This window comes from Pyrus communis, chromosome 17 (assembly GCF_041283825.1).
Source record: "Pyrus communis isolate YQ-2024b chromosome 17, ASM4128382v1, whole genome shotgun sequence".
Classification (NCBI taxonomy): domain Eukaryota; kingdom Viridiplantae; phylum Streptophyta; class Magnoliopsida; order Rosales; family Rosaceae; genus Pyrus; species Pyrus communis.
The window spans coordinates 10,296,107-10,320,837 of record NC_142581.1 but is presented as its reverse complement, the minus strand read 5'-3'; the positions used below and the strand labels follow the sequence as shown (position 1 = coordinate 10,320,837).

The 24,731-nt window shown below is 35.2% G+C and overlaps 3 protein-coding genes and 1 long non-coding RNA gene across 6 annotated transcripts; 2 read left to right on the top strand and 2 right to left on the bottom strand.

Moving 5' to 3' along the window:
- Positions 1-2,764: 2,764 nt before the first annotated feature.
- Positions 2,765-4,010, bottom strand: LOC148689444 (uncharacterized). The gene is made up of 2 exons (XR_015958687.1): positions 3,886-4,010; positions 2,765-3,674 (listed from the first exon to the last, which is right to left on the bottom strand). It is a non-coding gene; the product is annotated as an uncharacterized LOC148689444 (long non-coding RNA).
- On the top strand, positions 3,082-4,724 carry LOC137708413 (two-pore potassium channel 3). Its single transcript, XM_068447486.2, has 2 exons — positions 3,082-4,127; positions 4,366-4,724. Exons 1-2 carry the CDS (start codon positions 3,082-3,084, stop codon positions 4,511-4,513), a joined length of 1,194 nt encoding a protein of 397 aa, XP_068303587.2. The 3' UTR covers positions 4,514-4,724.
- A 400-nt stretch (positions 4,725-5,124) lies between these two features.
- LOC137708414 (forkhead-associated domain protein) lies at positions 5,125-8,004 on the bottom strand. Of its 3 annotated transcripts, XR_015958686.1 has the most exons (6): positions 7,781-8,004; positions 7,165-7,364; positions 6,147-6,610; positions 5,878-5,950; positions 5,320-5,465; positions 5,125-5,199 (listed from the first exon to the last, which is right to left on the bottom strand). XR_015958686.1 is itself a non-coding variant. In XM_068447488.2 (5 exons), the coding sequence occupies exons 1-4, from the start codon at positions 7,932-7,934 to the stop codon at positions 5,911-5,913; spliced, it is 858 nt and encodes a 285-aa protein (XP_068303589.2). In that variant the 5' UTR covers positions 7,935-8,004; the 3' UTR covers positions 5,125-5,465; positions 5,878-5,910. The 3 variants fall into 3 exon arrangements, 2 of the variants coding, with proteins under 2 accessions (XP_068303589.2, XP_068303588.2); XM_068447488.2 differs by having other exon boundaries at positions 5,125-5,465; XM_068447487.2 differs by lacking the exons at positions 5,125-5,199; positions 5,320-5,465 and having other exon boundaries at positions 5,705-5,950; positions 7,781-8,002.
- Positions 8,005-18,837: 10,833 nt separating this feature from the next.
- On the top strand, positions 18,838-21,560 carry LOC137708792 (WRKY transcription factor 71-like). The gene is made up of 3 exons (XM_068447943.2): positions 18,838-19,488; positions 20,055-20,195; positions 20,891-21,560. The coding sequence occupies exons 1-3, from the start codon at positions 18,974-18,976 to the stop codon at positions 21,318-21,320; spliced, it is 1,086 nt and encodes a 361-aa protein (XP_068304044.2). The 5' UTR covers positions 18,838-18,973; the 3' UTR covers positions 21,321-21,560.
- Positions 21,561-24,731: the final 3,171 nt, after the last annotated feature.

Genomic DNA, 24,731 nt, shown 5'->3' with positions numbered 1-24,731 from the left:
TTTGGCTTGAATTATGCTTTGGAATCTGGTTGTGAAACTGAACACCATGATTCTTGCATTTTCCGTTCCACCATCCTTGCATGTGGCCACGTCTTCGTTTGTAATTATTGCCACGTGAGGATGTTGTGTTCATTTTGAGGGAAGCAACATTCACTTCTGGGAATGGTGCAGATCTAGTAGGCCGAGACTGATAATTATTCATCAGAAGCTCATTGTTTTGTTCGGCTACCAGGATCACAGATATCAGCTGGTTGTATTCAGTGAAACATCACTCTTTATATTGCTGCTACAGGAGCACATTAGAAGTATGAAAGGTGCTGAAAGTCTTTTTTAGCATATATTTCTCAATTATGTTTTCCCCATAGAGTTTCATCTGGGAGCTAATTCTGAACATCGCAGAATTGTACTCAGCCACCATAAGATGCACTATTCTTTTCCTTGATTGTTTCTCCAAGATTCCCTGCCTCCAGATGGATCTTGGCATCCACTACCCAGGTAAGGTAGTTATTCCCAGTAATGTCCAGGGCAACAAAATCAAGCTTTGCCAAGTTTGCCATTTTCTTTTCTGAAAGAAAATTGAGATGTGTAAGAACTTGTAATAATATGTATTCTGGAGGGATGTAGTGTTAGAACTTCTGGTTCTTACAAATTTTTCATTTTGATCTTTAGGCCAAAATGATAAGCACTCGAAACTTCAGGCTCGAGATTTACATGATTAATGAGAAGGGCGATTGTACCGCATCATTCTCCTTCTCATTGAAAACAAAATATAGCATAGGATGGGCGATCATTCTGCACCACTCAAGTAGTAGGAAAATTTAAATATGCAAAGCGAGGTGGACGATTATACCACACCACCTAAAATTGTAATAAAATTAAATTTGCAGCTCAAGATAGGTGATGATACCGCACCATATTAGATTGCAATAAGATTAAATTTGCAGTTCAAGATGGGCAATTATATCGCACCATCTTTGATTGCAGTAAAATTAACATAAATAAACACTAGGCTAGTAATAAGGAACTACACCAAACAATAAATGAAAGATATATGTAATCGTTATATTGAGAACTAGAAGCAAGCATGGTGCTAGCAGATCTTCACGAGGATATATCAGGAGGATGAGGCAAATGAGGAAGAAGAACAGTAAAATCCTTGGAGGAAGCATTTTTCGGTGAAGGGAGATGAGAATTAGTTAGAGAGTAGTGCTGATAACATATTATAAATAGGCAAAAGTTAGAGAGATAACCTTTGCTAGTGATAGGAGCGAATCAGGTGTAAAATTTCACATTGTAACTATAACACAAGAGGATGACAGATAAAAGAGAGAGAGAGATACTGATGTTATTGATCTTTTATTTTCGCAATGTGTTTTGTGTGTTTTGATAGCATACGAAACACTCTATTTATAGAGCAACTCCAAACAAACATAATAATTACATCTTAAAAAGCACAACACACACTTTTTGAAAGTATCACACAAATACAATCATCATTCTTTTTTCAAGTCCACATTACTGTGTGGGCTTTCATTAATCCACCAATGTTTACAACAGTTCCCTTATCGTGTTACTTGCTATGTAATTTTCATCAATAAGGTTTGACTTTATATCCTCCTCATTTGTGTTTCTATTTTTATCTTAATAAGATTATGGGGATGATCAGTGAACACTATCACCTCATTTAATAAAAAAAAATGTTGAAAATTTTGTTAAACATCCAAGTGTTTTATAAAAAAGAAAAAAAAGAAAAAAACGCTTTTATAGCCAAAAATACACTTAAGCCCTTTACCGAAAGTAGTCAAAGGTATTTTTAGTTGTGAAAAAAAAAAAAAAAACGCTTATAATCCTTCCATATATACTTGGACAAAGAGAAGTAAGCCAAAATCTAAGGTTTGTGGTAGGGTGCGTCAAAGAAGAGAGAGAAAAGAGGCTTGAAAATTTTTGTGATGATATTTCTTAAGTCGTATGCTTTTATTTATACTCGTAAAAGAATGAGAAATTTACTCTCTAAATAATACAAATATTAATAAGAATTAACTGTTAAGATTTACATAATCACAAATCTAATTAAATATTAACTTGCAACAAGTTTGGATTTTTTAATTACTTTTACCCGCAATTTTTAAATTAGTTGCCTTCTATGTTGGCAAGAACATGTGGTTGACGTTTATTTATTAACTATAGAAAGAGAATAATATGCTTTTTTATATCTAATTATAATAAGTTAACACTCAGTGCTAACGACTGCTTAATTTAATATGAAGTTTACAATTTTAGACCTTCCATTAATATATTTAAAGTTCTGAATCTGAACAGCAATTTGATAGCCTTGGTCAACTTTTACTGTGGAGGGTAACGATGAATAGAAACATGGACGTTTCTCTTTAATCTAATTTTTTATTCTAAGGGTAAAGTTGGAATTAAAAACTTTATTACCAAAAATATGCATCTATGTGAACGACTAGCTTAGCTGATGTGTCCGATACATACAAATTAATTTTTGTGACATTCAATATTTTCTTTAAATCTGTGAATCAATAGACAATCACCTTATTATTGACCAGAGTACTACACTTAAATACTAGTTTGACAACCTTAGTTAGCTAAGTAACTTTCTAGGTTGACGAGATATTATACCCTTAATGTTGAAAACATGTTTTAATGTGTGTGTCGCACAAACGATAACGAGATATTATACCTTTAACGTTGAAAACATGTTTTAATGTGCGTGTCGCACTCAAACGATAAGTGTGATTAGATGTGAGCAACAGTAAATGTGCATAAATATATCTTCAATGACACCCAAGATTTTTCCCGAGTCGGTAGACTATCACCTCACACACTATATATAAAGCGTCCCCAGGTTTGTGGGAAGTAAGAAAAAGGATTCAACTTACGTGACGCAACCACTCAAACTTAAGCCAAACCTTCACTTCTATGGATTGACTTGTAGTTGGAGTTCAATTGTTTATATTTATATTTCATATTGCTTTCTTAAAACAAACAAAACATAACGATAATACGAACACTTGGGACCTCTAATTTTGGTCAATATATGCAGACACCCCAATCACCACCATGGACGAACCTTTTATTTCCAGGACCGAGACAGCACTTGGTGTCGGAGGTGACGACCAACAAGTAGAGTCTTCGAGCACTTCAACGGCCAGATCACCACGAAGAAGAAGCCACCCCTCAGGTTACCTTGACGTAGTCAGCTCTGATGTTATCCTCCCCATCATTGCAACACCAAACTCTACCTCCTACGCCAATCTCATCGCAAACCTGAACAAGAACAAGCGAAGGAAGCTCAAGCGCCACTCTCACTCAGCTCCCTCGGTGTTCACTGGCACCAAGGAGCTCATTCAAGACTCCCTGGATGATCCAAGACCTGCCCGTAAATCAACACCCTTCATTGTTCGCCAGGCCTTTATTGGCGTCATTGTCTATGTCATTATCGGCATTGTCATAATCTTGACAGCCGGGGGTTTCAAGGGGAAAGCCACTTACAAGCCGGTTGATGCCTTGTACTTCATTGTGGTCACGCTCTGTACGATTGGATATGGTGACATTGTTCCTGACACGACGGCTACCAAGCTCTTCACCTGTTTCTTCATCTTGGTTGGTTTTGGATTCATCGACATTCTGCTGAACGGGTTGGTGGTGTACATCTGCGACAGGCAAGAATCGGTGTTGCTGAGCACTATCGATGAGACGAAGTTCAACCACATGATTCAGACGTACATGATCGATAAAGAGAAAGGAAGAATGAGAATAAGGATCAAGGTAGGGTTGGCATTGGGAGTGGTTATTGGTTGTATAGCTATAGGGACAATTGCAGTACATTTTCTGGAGCAGATGAGCTGGGTTGATAGTTTTTACCTCTCTGTTACTTCTGTGACAACGGTAGGTTACGGCGATTTCGCTTTCCAGACAGTTGGGGGTAGGTGTTTTGCAATAATCTGGTTACTGGTTAGCACATTAGCTGTTGCTAGGGCTTTTCTGTACTTGACTGAGCTTAGAATTGACAAGCGGAATCGCCGAATTGCGAAATGGGTTCTTCAGAAGGAGATCACCCTCAGGGACCTATTGGCAGCAGACCTAGACAATGACGGATGCATCAGGTACCCCTAACTTTTCTGTATCTGAATTTAAACCAGTTTTGTTTTCCCCTAATTTTTCTCTAATTTGGAATTTTCTAAAAACTCAAAACTTTTCCCAATATGCATTTATGTTAGCAAACGTGGGTTACGCCAGATGGCTACGCTAGTGTACCTGTCCCCTTCCCCTTAGTTTAGAATATCGTCCTGTAAAGAATATGTATCTATGTTAAGTTTATACTTTCTACCATTAATGCTGCAGCAAATCAGAATTCGTCATATACAAGCTGAAGGAGATGGGGAGAGTAGCAGAGAGTGACATCCTGCAGATATCCAAGCAATTTGATTCTTTGGAACACAACAACAGTGGCAAAATTACTCTTGTTGATCTAATGGGAAGCAACATGTGAGTGACTCCAATAAGGTTTCCCTCAATGGAAAGTCTGAGGCATCATACAAATCTTGCTACAGGAATTAACAGAAGCAAACTGTGAGAATTCCGAATTTTTACGATACATGGTATAGAGAACTAGGCACATGAATTTGATGATTTCACTAGAGAGCAGAAAACTCAATTCAATTCTTTGGGTTTCAAATAAAAATGGAACTTTGACGATCTCATTTCATCATTTCTTTGTCTTCTGGAGTCAATGTTTCTTCGTTTTCTGAAGTCATTTGACAAATTATATCAGTCCCTATAGTTTTAGTGAAAGGTCTCTTGCATAGAAAGCCTATGAGTTCATCAGAAAGCATGCATTGCCCTACACACATTCAGGTACGGAAAAATACAGCCTGCTCATCTACAGGGGAGGGACAGCAACAGTGTTTCGGGACCAAGCATTTAAATTTTATGGGATGGTGGATGAAGCAATGAAGTAGCTGTTAATTGTTCTTTACAATCCAATGGCAAAAAGTACAGCAGTATGCAAACGTAAGCTCATAACAGAAGGTGGAGCCAACAGATTTATGTAACACTTGGCCTACCTGGCAGCATGGACAAAGATAGAATTATGAGCCGGGATCAGTCAAATGTTGATTAGTTTCTCCATTACACTGTAAAATATTGTTTTACATCTCTTTTTATCCCGCGGTATAACTGTTTGATCCAAAAATGGGTGAAAAATAGGTACATGAAAAGAAAAAGCATGAAAAAAATGAGGGATAATATGACATCGATTGATGGCAACAGATATTCATATTAAACAAAACTAGTTACCATGAATAAGTAGTGTATCTTTTCACACCAAAGCGAAGATGCATTCCTAGATTGAAGAGGTGCATTGGTCTATCGATACTGGAGGTACAGCCAAAACTTGAAATCTCGCCCATCTCTTTGCATCATATGGGGATGTTTGCTATTAACTGTTTAGAGAAACAAATGAAGGACAATATGTTGTCACCACAGAGCAAAAACCATTTTCAAAAAACTGTTCCCTAATTATTCCATTAGATATCAAGTTCAGGGTTCAGAACTTCCAAAGACCTAAAACACCAAGAAAACTTGACAAAATTCAGGCATTTAGGGGGTGAGTTGCACTTCCAAACCTCGGTTTCTCAATTTGAAATTCATGCATATAGCATGTTTCACACAGTAACTATACTTGCAACAAAGAGACTGATAATATACAAACACAGTCATTGCAACAAAGAGACTGATAATATACAAACACAGTAATTCCTTAAATAATATACAAACACAGTCATTACAAACAAGTTTCATGCTAAAAGCAGTGCCGGAGGTGCTAATTTCTCAGACATAAAATGCAATGTTTACCGGATTCTAGAGATTGAATAAAACAACTAAGCCTTATCGGGCCTCCACATTTGCCATCTTGATGCTTGAAATCCTGTGACCACAGAGATCATGAGCAGAAATGAAGTTTATCAATGAGCATGCATCATCAGAAAAAAAAAAAAACAAACAAACAAACAAACAAAAGTTGATAAACCATACAAGTAGAGGAGTAGTATTTGTGATGGTTAACTCTTGTAAAGGAGACAACTGAAAATGTAAACCAACTTTTGAGTCACTAATGCGCATACCTCTGTCTAACACCAGAGACACTATCAAGAAGTTCCATCGTTTTTTGCACTTTAAAATTTCTTGATTTCTCCTGGCCGTCCACTACCAAGGTTGAGATCCTCAATATGGTGATAAGTTCTGCTTCAATTTTTTTGAGTTGATGATCCAGATGTTCTAAGAAACTATTGAAAGAGGTTAATCCCTTCAAGCTACTAATTGTCTCATCTTCATTCCAAGCTCCCCTGTTTAAAGGTTCTCGAAGGTCCTCCCCTTCTGGCTCAACAGGTAAGCTTGCTTGGTTGTCTTTAAGAAGCGGTGTTTCTTCTTTCAGATCATTTGAGACAAATTCTTTGCCCACCTCCAAATTTTCTGCAACTTCAGCTGTTGGTGATACAATTCGAACTGGACCAAACGCATCTTCTCTGACAACTTCAAGATCCAAAGAAACATTCCCGATTAGCTGCCCTTCTTTCAGAGAAATTGCCTGAAACCACATTAGTCTTCTTCCGATCATATTACCGCTGAAAGGTAAAGATCTTCAATAAGTTACAGTAAGGGAACAAAGATTGGAATAAGAACATTAAGAAAAAGTATATCTTACTAGTGGTTACTATTTTTTTTTATCAGTTGTGACATTTCGAGGAAGGAGGTTATGAATTTGGGACCTCCGTTTTAAAGATGTGTGGCTACCAACTGAGCCTTAACCTGACCTCCTTTCTAAAGGCTCGACTGAGCTAAGATAGCGTATAATATCTTCTCTATGCAATCATGATTAAGTTTTGATAACAATTTTTGCAGACAAATCTGGCAAAGTTGAAAACATGGCAGCTTCAAACATCATGAACCAGTTACAGACCTATAAATGTCCTTTTCAAAACAACGATTAATTTTGGTGATAGTCGATTTTTGTCAATGGAACCACATATTGGATTAGTGGACTTCCAACTTCGACTGAATTACTAAAAACAATGATCTTATCCAGTATTCCTCCGCTTACACTGGAAAATCTCTTCCATAATTCTTAACAGTTTATTTTACCTCATTAAGCTTTGTGGAAAGCTCATCGAGAAATTCTATGCGGTGCTTTGACTTCTCCAATGCTTCCATGACCTTTTTCTTCTGAAAGAGCAGCTCCCTTGCATCGTCTTCCTTCCCAGCTTGGACATTAATAGCTGCTTGCCGTTTCAGCTTCTCGGCTGCCTCTGACAGCCGCAAAAGCCTCAATCTTGCATTGTTTGCTATGCCAACAACCATGAAATGTTGTTAAATTATGTCAATTATCTGTTCTAAGTTCTAACTCAAATCACCAAAATATTGGATTGAAAGCTCCTTAATTAGTTATAACATCAACTAAAAGCAACTAATGATTAACATATCAAAATTTCTGCACTAACAAGTGCAGATGATTTAATCAACATATTAAAAATTGTGTAATTTTGTAAAAGAAAGAAGCTTTCATACAAATTATTCAGCAAAAAAGGTTATAACAACAAAAGAAACTAACAAGGCGGGAACTTGCAATGAAATGAGCATAAAAATGCAGTTTTTCATTGAAAAAGGCAAATGGGTATTTCCCCAATTTATATAAAATATTATGAAAGAGAGGAAAGCAATATATAAATATATACATGTATGTATATGTATATGTATATACCTTTGGCTCTGGCGGTCTCAGCCTCAGAGTGGAGCTGACCGAGCTGGGCACGTAGCTCCTCTGTGTTGACGTTGGAAGCCAAGCACATGGGCGTCCTCCATGAAGGTCTCCGCGGAACAACCATGGCTGTTCCACCACCACTCCAGAGTATCATCCCTCTCTCTCTCTCTCGTCCGTCTGGAATCTGGATGAATGGGGTTCCCCATGATGAGGTCCATAGCTTAAGCCTTATGGTCTAGAAGCGTGAAGCCCACTTTCGCATGACCCGAAGAAGACCTCTCTTTGAAATGGGCTTCGAGGTTGTCATTGTATATTTGCTTTTAGGCCTCGTTTGCTTTGGATTGAGAGTCATGGTATACATAGAGCATTACTTCCTTTTTGGAGGAAATTCTAATTTTGCTTTTTCTTTCTCTTTATCGTCGAGCCTGATCAATCGACAGATTGTTGAATGGGGAAACAGATCCTAACTTTACAGTTTGTAAAAGCTGAAGATAGAAAATACATTAGCCACGATGAAACTTATTCTTCATAATTCGTCATTTTATGGGAGTTAAAAATGATAAATTTCATTCACGATTAATTCATCTTTTACTTTTAATTTAAACAAATATATGGTTAGCGTTATATTATATCCTAAACAGTTGTTTAGACACAAAACGTGGCTAGGGGGATATTCTAAACTTAATTCCATTTACGTGTGTCACTTTTTATTCTTTTGCCAATCACTCGTTTCACATTAGCATATTGATTTGTATCCTACCTTGCATGCTATAAGAGGTTAGTGGAAACTTGTGTTTCCTTATTAAGTCGCATCCATTTTCCTTTCAAGACGAGTACTCTTTCTGTTGGATTTGGTAGGCTAAGTCCATCAAAGTTTGGGTCCACGTGAAATCGTCGTCCAAGACTGCTCGAGTGCTGATAGCCCTTGATTTTGACCCAAAAAACCCTAATAATATGAATGTCATCTCATCGAGTATTGATCGGTAACAACCAATCATGAATGACGAATGAATGTCATGAGTGATTCATGACAACCTCCCATCAACAACGCCCACTCACGCTCAACACTCAACCTCAAAAAAGTGACATTGACAACCTCCTAATTCATCTCACTGTGAAAGACCGAGAGAGTTCGGATAAATGTCATGTCCTATTCAATGGTTTAAACTATGCAAGATTTAACAGTTGTAAGAATCAATTAGATCTTACTTTACATGAAATTTTTAACTGTTACTTTTTGAACCATTCAACGTTCGTGAAAGAAATATCTAAGAAAGAGAGAATGAATTTGTAATTTTCTGAAGTGATTATATATTAAAAGGAAATTCAGGTCACGCATGTGGTAGGGTTTCTACTTTGTAGCAGACAATGGGGCTAAGAACGTAAGACTGCAGTATATATCAGATGCCACATTTTCCCATATCATTGTATCCCTTTTTCTCTTTGTTTCTTTAACTGAATAATATGCTATATCGTGGATGTACTTGCACAAAATGTTAAGTGCATTGCATGGAATTATCCTCCTTTTAACAATTTGTAATTTGAGGTTGAACACTTAATCCGAAGAGGAGCCATGTAATTACAAAAGAAAATTGCATGGCCTGCAAACTTCTGCAGACTACCGTGGACATAGGGACTTAAGTGCTATATTACATATTACAGGATGTTCTCATGTTAGATCGTCTGACTACATAATATGTTTATATTGTGTGAGAGCAAATTTTTCATAAATATTCATACTTGAACGGTGGTTTAAATTTAATTAGCATTAACTCGACAACATAATTTTGGAAACTAAGAAAATAACCCATGCATCAAATATCACATCACTCATAAAAATGTATCGTGCCATACAAAAAGGATATATATGGCTTTGAAGGAGGAGAATCCAAGCTAGACACTTCAAAAATGCAAATGAGTTAACTTTTGGCAGACTACAAGTTTTATAAATGTGCTTTAATTAGATGATGACGATGATGACAACGTTAATCAAATTGTCAAACGAGGAGCTATAAATTCATAATGTGTATTTACATAAGATGCATATACGTATGAGTGCTGACATGTACAAATGTAGTCTGTGAATTATGCCGGATTTTTGGGGTTAAAAGTTTGACTTATAGATACAACTTAATTAATTTCATTACATGAAATTTGATCTGTTCTATTATAACAAAACATGACAAGCAAGATATCCATTCAAAGGCCAACCATACACCCAGTGGCGGATCCAGGATTTTAAACTCGGGGGGTCCCAATAGTAAAGGTTAAAAAATTTATAGGCAAAAATAACATTGAAAAGTTAAATATAATACATTTTATTCAAAAATCATTTGCATAACAATATTACAAGCTATAAAATCCTAATTCAAACGTCCACGACGAGGTTTCATGGTCTGAAAATGTTCCATGATAGCTTCATTACCAATAGTGGTGGCTTGGAGAATTGAAACAAATGGAGGTATAATATTGGAGTAATGTAATTATAATATGGGATTGGGTGGGATTAGAAATTTAGGGTTTTGGGTGAATATAAGAAAGATGGGGGGATTAGGGGGAAAAGCAGTGGAAGGAACGGGGAAAGGAGAAGTGAAAGGGACGACAGGAGAAGTGAAAGGGTGGACCAATTTCAAACGTTGATTTCATTGGTTTAACAAAAAAAAAAAAAAAAAAAGGGGCCAAAACACTGCGTTTTGGACCAATTTTTTTAATGCCCTGTTTTCTTTCTTCTCCCCTGTTTTCTTCTTCTCCGTTGCAACCTGCAACCTACTGCTGCAGCAACACATACAGTCTGCACAGCAGCACAGGCCTCGTGTTCGAGTACGACTGTATAGATGATGCTCTTAAGATATTTAGCAGGATGGTGGAGGTTGGTCTGCGAGTGGTTGCTAGTCTTGGTAAAAGGGTGTTCGATGAATTGATTAAGAACGGGAAGGCAGTAGACTGTGCACAGATTTTGAAGAAAATGGGAGAAAAAGATCCAAAACCAGATGCCAGTTTTTATGATGATGTGATCAAGGGGGTTTGCAATGAAGGTGTGCTTGATACAGGCTGTGATTTACTGGAAGAGATGTTGAGATATGGCATTGGTGTTCCTCCAGAATTGCAGGCTGTACGAGGGGTCCTCCGGAAAATTTCTAGCAACATTTTAGGATGGCCGAGGGGTCCTGGGACCTCCCAGGTCCCTCTGTAGATCCGTCCCTGCATACACCCCAACGAGGGTTGGTTGAGTTAACAATGATCGTTCTCTTTACTAGACAAAAGCTTAGATTCGAGTCTCGTTGCCGGTAATCCTTCTTGAAAGACGATATGTTTAAAAAAAAAAAAAAAAAAAAAAAAGAAGAGCTATGACCTCCTCTATAAGTCCTCAAAGAAACTTGTGGTATGCTGTCTCCCTGAGATGAGGTAGCCTTCCTCCCTTTAAACTTTTTGTTACCAAAAATCAAGGCCAACCATGCATATGTTTACTTTATTAGGTATATTTTACGTACGGAAGAAACTAAATTATTTATTCACCAAAAGATCAAATCTTCTAGAGAGTTCATATATTAAAATGAAAGCCTCCAAATCTTATTCTTGTACATGTAGAATTCATGACATGTATGTCTTCAATTGAGTATATAGAGTAGCTGTTAAATAAGAGTTAATATCACGGAATTAACTTCTTAACTTTCGTTTATATTATAATAATGAAAATTCTAATTATCTTCGTAACTTAATAGGGATTTGATATAACCCTATATTAAAATACTTTGCACAAATCAATACAAGGAGTCATATTTTTACACTAATTACAATTAGAAATTAAATCCTATAATACAAATTAATAATTACGGAAATAATTTTGTATTAGTTAACTCTTATTTAACAGCAGCAGTGAGTAATTTTTTCAAGAGGATGCCTTATTCATCACTTTGTTATATCATATTTTATTTTTGCGTATGTTATACTGTTATGCCCTTATATTAAGAATTGAAGGCCCTCACCACACCCGTTGCAAATTTTTCCTAGTAGCTATCAGTCATAGACGGGAAGGGAAGAGATTAGAGGTTCTGGGCTATCCCTTTTTTTTTTTTTCGTTTTATTCTTACGGCTTTTTATTATGGCTTAGAAGTCATTTTACAAAGAGGTTAAATATGTCATTAAAAATGAGTGAAGAAATAGGACATGTGAGTGGCTTTAGCCGCACTGTAATATAAATAGGAGGGTCACAAAGATGGTAAAGCCCAACTCAAGGCCGAAGACATGATTTTGTGAAAGATTTTTTTTTTTTTTTTTTTTTTTTTCTTTTGATCTTCAATAAAATGCTACCCCTTCGCCTTAAATATGCTAGCCACTAGTGGTAGTCTGGAAGGGGAGGAGGGTAAACGAAGCACATATGCTTCGTGCCACTCGCAAAACATCATTAGTTTTGAAGAATTTTGTTAGGATATGCCCATACTTTTTTTTTTTTGCCTTCTAATGTTCGATTTTATGCGCAATTGGATCTTTGATGATCAAGTTCTGAGTCTACAGATCTGTCAATTGTTGCATAGGTTCTTCATGCTAGTTGAAATGATTTTTATGGCAGCACTGGTTCGATTTTGTGGTGGTTGTCAAGATTTAGCATTATGGCTTAAATTAGGATTGTGGTGATTGTGGGTTATATGAGCTTGACTTTGGATTATGCTCGAACTTGGAGATATATCTTTAATCTCTTGTACACATTTTTGATATAGAATTAAAGTTTATCTAATAAATAATATTATTTATATATATATATATATAAAATGCCCTTGCGTGTAAATTATCCATATTGTACTAAGATTGCACTCAGCACTCGCCAAGATATCGGTAGATCCGATATAAGTTGTATCCGGATAGTTTTTCCCAGTTGTTGTTAAACACATAGAATCCTTTTTGTATGCCTTATGTTGAGGAATTGAGACCAAACTAGTAAGGAATGGATCACAAAAAGTTGATATGAGGGATTAAGAAAAGCACTCTATGATCATTACAAGAGATATGTAGGAGAGTTTTGCAAATGACACATTCCAAGGAGGGATTTGCAAATCCCTCTCACATGTTCTTGTAGTAGTCATAGAGGGCCTTCATAATCCCTCCTATCTAACATTTTGTGATTAGTTCCTTAATAATTTGACCTTAATTAATTCATTGGGACTTGAAAATTCCTCAACCAAGAATAACCTTAATAAAATATCAAACCCTAATAAGGAATTGCTTACCAAGTTTCCCCTCTTTCTATATAGGGAGTGAAAGCTAATCTAGAATGATGTCACTAAATAATTATCATATTACATAATATGTATAACGCTAATTAAGTCAAAATGTTCTTCTATGTCCAAACTGATTAGTATAATAAAATGTCAAGTTGTGGAAGAAAAACAGTTTAATACTGCAAAGGCAGTGGATTGTAGTAAATTTTGACCTTTTGAGCATATATACCTAAATAAAGATAGACTAGTCATGAATTTGTAATAAATTATCCTTGATGATTCATGTCAATACTTGTTTAATATAAAAATGTCATTATCCTTCCCTTTCATTTCCTCTGTAAAAAATAATATCTAAGCCATTGGTGGAGCAGCTGTCATGTTAGCTTGAACATTACAGGGAAATGAGTTTTTTTATGAAATTCCGGTGGAAAAGCTTAAGGTTGAATAGATTCCCTTTCAATCTAAACGCTTTAGTGGTTGGATGCAGTCAAGAATGCTTCTGACTTAATTTAAGGAAAAATCCTCCTTTCACATTTAAACTTTGACAAAACCCTAGCTAGTTTTCTCAGACTGCATGAATTTGAAGGGTGACACACACCCACGCACAGATTAATTAACTGAAAACCCTACAAACTAAAAGTAATTTATGGTTGAAAAAAGTTTAGGGGGAGGGACCATTTCAGGGTTAGGGCATACCACAAGTCTTTTTGAGAAATTACAGAGGTGGTCTTAGCTTTTTTTTTATTTTTACAGATTGCACACTAAGAGAGATTGCAGGCAACGGGACGCAAACCTTGGTCTTAATCAAGTGAAGAGAACAATCCTTAGTAACTCAACCAAACCAATCTTTGTCGGCATGAATTTGCATTTCTCGCTAGCTAGGGTTAGTGATCTTGAATTTAGTATGACAAAAAAGGATAGTACTATAGAAATTTATTTGCCTAACTATAACCAAAACGGTGAACTTACCACTTATATGATCCACAGTCAAACACGCTAGCTAATTACGTAGATCATATGTTCTTTTGTATATCTTCCATTTTATTTTCAAGTACATTGGTGATAAGGACTCGTATCATTTTCCTAGTTCCACAAAGTGATCAGTTTCGCTAATTTGCTTTTGGTTACAAATTGTGAAGCTGATCACATTAAGAAAATAAAATACGATAAATTCCATCTAGTTTATAATGTACCATGAACAAGTACTCTCAAAGAAAAAATATATATTCTTTTGCGTCGCTAAAAATATATCTCCTTATGCTTGCAACGCTCTATCACGTGACCAAGTTTCAACTTACATGGGAGATCCTTCCCAAGTCTAGATTAGTTGTTCATAGTTTACACCAAGAGTACAAGGTTCTGAACACTTGCGCAGCTAATTTGTTTGGCATGTTTAAATGTTCAATAATCCCAGAAGAAATCTAGTGCAAAAGACCTCCCATATATACTAATTAGTTTGTAGAATTTAATTGTTCATATTCTTTAGACCTATATGTCATGCATGATTACTTGTTTCTTCACTCCAATACTAAAATGCTTGGATTATATATAATTAATCATATTAATGCAAGATCTGGTGCTGAATATTTTACCCCAGAGATGATCCAAATCTAAGCATTTTTTTATTCTAAAAGAAAATACATTTCAATATTCTATATATTCTTTATGTCTATTTAATCTGTGTAGGATTACTGTCTAGACCTAACAAATAAACCTGCTCTTCATTGACCAACACTCCATGCCAATGGCAATGTCACTTGTCAGATACAGATAGTATACTCCTTTTATCATTTGCAGAAAAGGACACTAAATTGTCAACAATCTCAAGCTACTTCTTCAATTTGGTTGCGTTTACAATTATTTCTTTTAGATTGATGCTCTCCTCCCGTATAAAAAGCCTCACCACTAAAAATATTCCAACCATGTCATAGCATATGATACATTCCAACTTAATTATTACTCCCACTTTAATTCCTATTGGAAATCGATTCGAGCAAATTTCTATGTATTTTAAGATGCTGTTCTTCTTCTACCTAAACTCAAATTAGTCAGCCTTAAATATGATTACGTAGAATATGACATAGCTTCGTAAATTATTCTAGTCAACTCTAAATTCTATAGAATAGTGCAAGAGTTATATATATGCACGGTATATACATATATGATTTCTGATTGAACATAAAACTGATGGATCGATCTAAATCATGATTTCTTTGACGCCAAAGATTAATTTCTACATCAGTCATATCAATTTGGTCACGACATTTTGTTCCACAGATAACTTAATCGTAGCAAAACATTATGTACCAAACTATTATTCGTCTTTGGATAATATATATCATTTGATCTCATTAAACAAATATGGTAGCCATGTTTTGGTCAATATAGCCATTTTTTATTAGTGGAAGGTCGTTTTGGAAATGATTATGCATGAGACGCGCAAATATTTATTTGTTTGTTTTATATATTACATACACACACACAAAATCGTGTAAAAGGCATGCAGAATATATGAAGGCAAATTGAATGAAGAAACAATATATAAATAGTACTAATCTACTTTGTATAATTTAATTCTAAAATGTTATATAAATTATTTTTTGTGAATATGATCGTTGACCATGTAAACATATCAAGATTCAAAAAATAATACTAACGCGGACTTTATATTTATTTCTGACCTTCAAGAAGCCGTGTGAGATAAAAATCTCATATATAGTTCTGTAATAGTGATAGTAACAATGATGGTATTAAAATATTTTAAGTTAAATTACTTCTAATTGTCATGACAGTAATTAATGGGGAATCTGTGTGAGAAATAGAAGCACCGATGCCTATTGGTTAGGACTAAGGTCTGCAGGGTATACTATATAATGCAAGACATCAAATAACTGAACATGCACACAAAAGGAATTCAAGTACAAATTGCAGGGTATATCGACGAAAATAAAATTGTACGTGTTGAATGGATTCGAGAAGGTAGAGTAGTAGCTAAACCTGATGCAAATATACTAAAAAAGGAAAATCTCTTAGGTCAATTCTACATAGAGTGGATTCGCCCCTTAAGTTATGGCTCGTCTTTTTTCTTTTTTTCTTTTTGTGTTTCTTTATTTTTTCAGGGCTCAAGAACCCTAAAAAATAGGGGAGAAGCAAGCCGAACCTCTAAAAGTGATCATTGTTCGCAGCTCACTAACTTATAAAGTATGTTAGCGCATGTCATGCATGCATACAAAATAGCGCACCCATCTAAACCCTCAAATCCGACACAAGCGGGAAACTTCTGTTAGTACTGAAGAACTAGAAAGTTTTCCAATTTAAAATCATTGGCCTAAGATATGAAATCATATACAACTTCATGAATGATAAGAGTTGCGGCATACCGCACGATCAATTGTGCTCCAATGCCCCTATATGCGCGTGATATTTCAATCTATCTAACAGCTAGTATCTAGGCTCAGTTAGTTGATTGCCTCCAATTATCGTCTTCATCATCATCATTATTATTATTATTATTATTATTATTATTATTTTGCATTGGAGAGTTTAGAACTGTAAACACAACATAGTATTACATATCACTTTACCCGCTCTCATCACTAGACTAATCCTGTTTTCATTCTTTTTACTGAATGCATGATCTGAAGAATATGCTTTCAAGGATGATATATACTTTTATGTACGAGGTTCTTTTTACAGTTTTCTTTTTTGCTTAAACGATTACTTTATATTGAAGAAAATTGAGGTTCTACCATAAAATTAATTAACAATATAGGGAGCAGTTCAACCTCTTATAAGCTCTTACATGATTTGGTGCTGATGTAAGACTTTGTCCTCATATTCTCACACGCCCTCTGCAATTGAACAAGTATATTGTTTATACAAAGATATATTTATACTAAGGATGAAGTTATCATTCACAAGATTCAAACTTATACTTTTTATTTGTAAATGAAGATAAATATCACTTGAAATACCTCTGTAAAATTTTCAAACATCTAAAAGAAAGGATTGTCGTGAAGAAACCACCGTTTGATCATTTAAAAAAAAATATAGTACAAGTGGTTGAACATGTATAATCAACCTTTACTTATTCAGACAAACGAGCCTTAAGGCCTGCAAATTGGGATAAAGTACTTTTGGAGTCTGAACACTTAATTTTGGTTATATTTTGAGGAATAAAAAACAATCAAATTAGTTTGTCAATATGTATAATTATCATACGAAATTGGTATTCGACCAACCTTTTTAATCTTGAGGGGATGCCCTTGACCGACTTTCAGGAAACGGGAAAAAAGCGAGCCACAAAATTCGGGGGTTTCCGTAACGGAGATGACGTGAAGGGCCAATCAACTAGACATAGGCCTGTGATGGAACAGAATGTCGCTCCCACGTGCCACCTACGGTCAAAAGACGGTGCCCAATCCCTAACACGTGTAAGCCCTTTCAGCAAACCGTTATCTTGGACATCTTGACCACCACACCACAACCCCTTAAGTGGTCCCTATCCCTACCCACAGATGATAAATACACTAACAAGCAGAAGTTACCATTCGAATCGAATGGTCAAAAAAGTATCACGCGGTAAAGATCGTTGCATTTCAGTTTTTGATTGAGCCTTACGTGATATTTTCACATGGCTGACATTAATCTGTCGTGGTTAATCTTGGGGCTAGAATTGTCATAGCCCTAGCCCTGGCTGCCAAATACCAAGACTCAAAATAATAGGTGAAGAGTGTTTTGGAGTGATTTTGGCGCTAGCCAGGTCTAAAGCTAATGGATGGAAGTGCTCTAAGTGGTTTCAATGTCTAATCGATGATCGATTGCAAACTCTGTGAATTAAAGAGATTTCAACAACGGCAATTCTCATATCCCAGTAAAGAAATGTTAGCAACCATTTCACTTCTTCATTTCAATATTTTCATTTCTCTTCATGTTATCATACTTCACTAGCACTCAAAATTAAATTTTAATTATATAAAAATTCCCATTATTTTTCTCCCTTGTTATTGTAATTTATATTAGCATTTGCGTACACATTTTGTGCGTATGAACACATTTTTTTAGAAAATGAGGAGAGAGAGAGAACGTGGGGGAAGTGGGAGATTTTTGTTTTTGTTCTTTTTTATTTTTTATTTTTTATTTAATATTAGAGGTATTTTAACATCATCTGTAGGTGAGGCTTCAATAAAAAAAGTAAAATTTGGACTTATGAAATTACATTTTTGCCCATCATTTTTTTTTTGTGTAATAGAAGACTAAGTAATATTTTCACCCTCTTTTGGTTGACAAAGAGGGTTTCAATAATTAATAGAGATTTTGGTTTATTGACCAAAAAATAATTAAATTTTTAGTTTTGTGTACTAGTGGCATACATGTAGCATGAATAGAAGTGAGAAAGTTAAAATGAAAAAGTAAGTACAAAGGTTACTATAGCACTCCCAATCTCAAAAAACTTCTTCAACTTTATGAAAATGTCATCTTTCTTAAGGATATTTGGGTTCATGTTATAATCATTTCACTTTTTTAGTTTTTGTGTTATTTAGAAGAGAAATATAAATGGAGAACGAGGAACGAAGAAGATGGGCTAAGAGATGTAAAATACTGTACATTTTATTTTTTTCCTCTTTACCGCTACTTTTCTTCATTTCTTTTTTTATCTTAAATACTTTTTAATATCTCAAACATAAAAAGTGAATTTTAGTAGTTATTTAGTTGGAAGGAAATTTATAAGAAAATGAAGAAAATAAACTATTGCTGTGAAACTGCCAAGTGCGCAAAGCAGCCAAAAGTAGCTAGCTAGCATCCCATCCGATCTACTCTTCTCTCTCTCTCTCTCTCTCTCTCCCCTTCCCACCCTCCTATTAAAAAATGGCAATGATAAAAATCAAACCTAAAGCTGATTTTCTCTAAAAATAACAAAGCAAGAATCTCATCCCCATCTCTCTCACATCTCTCAAAAGTTTCTTCTTCTTCTACCATGTCAAATGAGAGGAAAAATCCTTACCAGTACGATCCTTTCGACTACAACCCCCATGAGATCAACAAGTCAAGCTTTCCATTCTTCAACTATGGCAATTCCTCCACATACCAAAATCAACCAGATCACCCACAAACCCTAAATGGGTTTGAATCTGATCATCCTAATCCGTTCATGAGCTTCACCGACTGCCTACACGGATCATTGGACTACAACACCCTCTCGAAAGCCTTCGACATGTCGTGTTCTTCATCCGAAGTCATATCTCCACCGTTGGATCATGATAACAACTCAAACAAGGCAGCAGGTGTAGGAGATCACTCAGTGGGGACTACTAGTACCACTGAAAACCCTTCCACACCAAATTATTCCTCAATGTCTTCTTCATCTAATGAAGCTGCTGGTGCTGCTGGTGATGATCAAGTTTTAGATGACGATTCAGATCATAAGAGCATGAAAAATAAACAGCCAAAATTAGGGTCTGATGGAGATCATGAAGACAAGTCAAAGAAAGGGTAGGTTTTTTTGGTTCCTTGTGGCTAGATTCATGGTAAAGGTTAATTAGAAGTTTTAGTGGTTATTTATTACTTTCATTCATAATTTTAATTCCTCTCTTGGTGTGTATGGATAAATAGGGCTCCCTAGCTTGACTGTATTTTGTCTGAAGCCGTTTCAAAGTCTTTTTTTTTTTTTTTTTTATTATTATTATTTTTTTTGTTTTGAGAAATTCAAAGTCATATTAACCAAATTAATTAACGAAAACTTTTTAGTGCATTTTTCTCCCCTTGTGTCATTAATTGAAGAGATATTTCTTTATTTATTCGCTTTCTCATTATCTTCCTTATATTTACCCTAAACCCTAAAAGCAAAAACTGGGATCTATATCTTGAACCCTAATCACACACACACATACATGTATACAGTAGGTCATTTTTTGGGCACAAACAAATTTCAAGAAAAACTATATCTAATTTGTTCAGATCATTTTTGGAAACTGGGTGTCTTGTCTCTCTTTTTCTTTTATTTCTTTTATTAGGTAGTGCTAATTGTTGACTGAAGCTTCTGAAATTGTGAGATTCAGGAGCAAAGCAAAAAAGAAAGAGAAACCGCAGAGGGAACCACGGTTTGCCTTTCTGACTAAGAGTGAAGTGGATCACCTTGAAGATGGATACAGATGGAGGAAGTACGGACAGAAGGCAGTCAAGAATAGCCCTTATCCTAGGTTAATATATATATATATATATATATATATATATATATTGATTTAATTTAATTCCAGTAGAAAGTACATTCCTAAAGGAAAAAAAAAATCCAATTTATAATGATTTGTGGATGTGAACTAATCTCCAATTTTTCAACAGCCGTTTATTTCATTTGGCCGGTCACTAGCCGTTATTTGATGATGAAATGTTTGTTACATGCAATTCATATATCTGTTAGTGGCCATTCATATATAGTTATAATTAATTTGCACTTTGTGAAGTTTCTTTGATGCAACAATATTAGGAGAAGGATTTTGTTTAAGCGACTCAATGAATAAGCTATAATTAAGTATCAAATACGTTATTTATGGGAATCAAATCCAGTACCTCTAGTTAAACCATATAGGCTGCATTTGAAGTTAAAAACACTTTCTACAACGCATAAATTGCTCTAGTACACTGTCATATAAAAAACATGTTAGCCTTCAACTTAAGTCCTAATTAATCACGTATTAGTATAATGTTTTATGTACTTACTTTGGTTTGATATATAACTAGCTCTTGATCTAGTGGTTGATTTCACTCCACCTAAATATGATATTTACAAACCTTTTACATTTCTTAGTTAGAAAAGCTTATAACATGAGACATATGTAATTGATATATGTGGTGAACTCACACAAGTTTTCAATTACTACTTGCTTAAATTTTTCAGGAGTTATTACAGATGCACTACACAAAAATGCATTGTAAAGAAGCGTGTCGAGAGATCATTCCAAGATCCATCAATCGTGATCACAACATATGAAGGTCAGCACAACCACCAGTGTCCAGCAACACTTCGTGGTAATCTCAATCTCAACGCTGTCGGAATGCTGTCACCTAATTCGCTTTTGGCAGCGGCACCTTTGAACGGATCAGCAAGATATTCACATGAATTCTTAGCTCAATTTCTCCCAGTGAACAACCAGATGGAATTGCCAAATCATTACCATGATCATCCACCAAGTTCAATGTTATACTCAAACCTCATGAATCCTCATCGTCATCACCATCATCAGCAGCAGCAGCAACAGCTGCATGCTCCTGACTATGGTTTGTTGCAAGATTTAGTTCACTCGTTTAGTCACAAGCAAGAGCCATGAATATTTGTGAGTACTTTTCCAGTCGATCGGGGGGCAATTATATGCACCGAAAGTATGATATTTGCAGTACTCTATATATACCACTGCAAGCAATCCTACATTAATCTTTTGATCTAGCTGTCTCATTATTGCAGTACTGTCTTGTATGCACGCTATCTCTGACCCTGATCTGTCCTCTTCTCTCTTAAACTTTTGTACTCGGATTTTCTTTGATGTACTAAGAAACAGTATGGCTCTCAAGGTATAGCATTCAGTGCGTAGGGCGTACTAGCATAAATAACCTCCTCCATATAATTCTGAGGACTGCAGTGCATATTGTTCTTGTGCTCATAAAATTAGGACCAGGATTCTCTCCCCTTCCATCCCCTCCTCTCACATGCTTTATTTTGTCTTTCTTTTTCTATAAAAAAATTAATATAAGATGTTGACGTAGCTTAACCGTGACCGTTCAAATAGAAGAGGAGGGAAAGTGAGGGAAAAAAAATAGGGGAGAGAATCCTACTCCGTAAAATTAAGGGCTAACTACATTTCACACTCTTTGAGTTTGGGATGATTTTTCAAAATGGGTTGTGAAGTTTTAATTTATGTCATTGGTCGAATTGATTGTTTGGTCCTTCATTAAATTGATGACATGGTGAGCTTGAGACTTTTATGTGGGCTACCATATATATATACACATATGTACACTGCGTTTGTATCACATTGACAAAAAAACTCATCAATTTAATGGAGGATTAGATATTTAAAGAGACAAAAGGTGTAAATTGATACAATTTCAAAACTTCTGAAGACAATGTGAGAAAGATGGAACCTCAAAACCCATTTGGAAAATCAGTGTAAAATGTAGTTAATCTACTCGAAAGGGCTAATTACCGTACTTGAGGATATGGAGCTTTACTACAGTGCATATATGTATGTATGCAAATATGTATATATAGCTAGCATTGCAAAATGAGGGCTTAACTGTACGTGAAGAAATGGTTGATTGGAGAGCTAAGGTTAGAGCTATATTTCTAGGAGGATTAAGGTTTTCTTTGCGTGTGAGCGTTCAAATAGTATATATGCATGGCTATTAATCCTACTAGAAATGATGCCCGTACGTTTAAGTTCTTCTAAAGGACATCCTCGAATAAGTAGACAAGTGTAGTTGCATTGTTAAGTGGTATCTTGTAAAATGAGAGGTTTTAGGTTTGAATATGTGGATGATGAATTCAGTACCATTTTATTCTTCATTTCCTAGTGTAAATATATCGTTTTATATATATGTGTATGTGTGTGTGTAAGATTAATGCTAGGTAGATCAAAATTTTAAACTAAGTAATAATTCATTCATCAATAATCACGTCATATAGTTTACAAAATATGGTTTAAAAAATTTGGTCTCTCTAGCATTACCCTATATTTGTAGTTGTATTGTCTTATTGCTAGTGAAGATAGTTTACGGTGTAAAAGAATAAAATTTAAACTTAAGACAATTGCAAATCAATAGATATTGGATTAATTTCACAATTTATGTGTATGCGTGAAGATAAAATTAGGTGTAAAAATTGATGTGGTGTTAGAAATTTACTCAAATTTTAATACATATCGCGTATAAAGTTTATAGTGGCCTAGTAGTGTTAATGCTTATACAAAACATTATATATATATATATATATATAATTTGAGTGTATGTGTAACACCTAACTAGCATGCCACTTGAGAATACCGATATACGTTGAGAACCTAATAAAAACAAGGGTTATTATACAAAATGATCCCTGAGATTTACATGATCAATAAAAATGGTCCATGAAATTGAAAATTAATAGAAATGGTCCCTAAGATTGTCCACCATCTATGATTTTGGTCATTCCGTTAAAAACGATTTAGGGCAATTTTCAAAACTTTGTAACTCAATCGTTTCTTAACCAAATTCGACCTATAATATATCAAAATGAAGATAGGAAAGTGTAGAATAAGATTATACCTATTTGTAAGCCCAATGGTTGCCGGAGATGGCCAGAAAATAGGCTGAAAGGTGACTGGTCCGCGGGAAAACTGGAAAACTAGCCGGAAACTGGGTAAACTTTAAACGTTCATAACTTCTTCAATACTCAACGAAATCAAGCGATTCAAAAATAAAAATCATACTTCTCGACGAGACGAAGAGAATGGTATCTTTCTTTCTGCAAACTCGCAGTGGTTTGGCTGGAAAACTGCTCGAAAGTGGCTAACTCGAAAATGGTTAGCCACTTTCGAGCCGTTGTCCGACCAAATTACGTCGAGTTAGCCTTAAAAAAGGTACCATTCTCTTTGTCTCGTCAAGAAGTATTATTTTCGTTTTTGAATCACTCGATTTGGTTGAGTATTGAAGAAGTTATGAACGTTTAAAGTTTACCCAGTTTCCGGCGAGTTTTCCAGTTTTCCAGCGGACCAATCACCTTTCAGGCTATTTTCCGGCCATCTCTTGCAACCATTGGGCTTACAAATAGGTATAATCATATTCTACACTTTCCTATCTTCATTTTGATATATTATGGGTCGAATTTGGTTAAGAAACGATTGAGTTACAAAGCTTTGAAAATTGCCCAAAATCGTTTTTAACGGAAGGACCAAAATTATGGATGGTGGACAATCTCAGGGACCATTTCTATTGATTTTCAATCTTGGGAACCATTTCTATTGATCATGCAAATCTCAAGGATCATTTTGTATAATAACCCTAAAAACAACATACTTCGACTGTGGAACAAAACCCTAATTATTTGTTCCAATCCGTGGTACGCTATTGGTGGTTATAATTTGCCTCCGGAGTGTCCTGCATTGGCCTTTTGTTATAGAGGTTCTTTTGCCATCATCCCCATATAGTTTCCAAACTTACCTTGTATTTAGCGTGCTCAAACCTTTCCTCTTCAAGAAACTGAGAGTTGATCAGGTTGCTGAGGAATAATTAATAGGATAAATTACAGAAACTTCTATTTGTAATCATGAACAAACTCCAGTAACTGTATTCGAGTATCATATCATATTGTTCAAATGATTTACATTAATTAAGCTTCTACTGCTGTACCTAATTAACTTGAATTTATTGTGTAAATTGCATGTTTTTCCTACTCTTCTATGACTACATACATCTTGTGTTGTGTGCATCTTTCATGTGTTATCTTCTATTCAAAGCTTCTTAATACGAACTTAGGGCACATATATATTAATAAGTAGATACACGTTATAACAAGAGTATGTTGGTAACACCGTGTAACGTTGTGACATCACACTAATGAGGGTTTGTTTTAAAACTACTTTTAAAATGGCTGAAAGAGCTTTCAAATAAAATATTTTTGGGTTTCAAAAGCACTTAAAGTGCTTCATGCAACTTCTTGCAAGAAGCACCAGTTATGTGCTTCTTGCTTGAAGCAATAAAGTGTTTTT

Bases quoted from the DNA above. Each gene is read 5' to 3' on its own strand.
- LOC137708413 (XM_068447486.2), top strand. From the start codon at position 3,082: ATGGACGAACCTTTTATTTCCAGGACCGAGACAGCACTTGGTGTCGGA. The intron at 4,128-4,365 runs GTACCCCTAACT...TTAATGCTGCAG, and splicing joins GACAATGACGGATGCATCAG to CAAATCAGAATTCGTCATAT.
- LOC137708414 (XM_068447488.2), bottom strand. From the start codon at position 7,934: ATGATACTCTGGAGTGGTGGTGGAACAGCCATGGTTGTTCCGCGGAGA. The intron at 6,611-7,164 runs GTAAAATAAACT...ATGTGGTTTCAG, and splicing joins TTTCCACAAAGCTTAATGAG to GCAATTTCTCTGAAAGAAGG. The intron at 5,951-6,146 runs GTATGCGCATTA...CTGTGGTCACAG, and splicing joins GTCTCTGGTGTTAGACAGAG to GATTTCAAGCATCAAGATGG.
- LOC137708792 (XM_068447943.2), top strand. From the start codon at position 18,974: ATGTCAAATGAGAGGAAAAATCCTTACCAGTACGATCCTTTCGACTAC. The intron at 19,489-20,054 runs GTAGGTTTTTTT...TGTGAGATTCAG, and splicing joins GAAGACAAGTCAAAGAAAGG to GAGCAAAGCAAAAAAGAAAG. The intron at 20,196-20,890 runs GTTAATATATAT...TAAATTTTTCAG, and splicing joins AAGAATAGCCCTTATCCTAG to GAGTTATTACAGATGCACTA.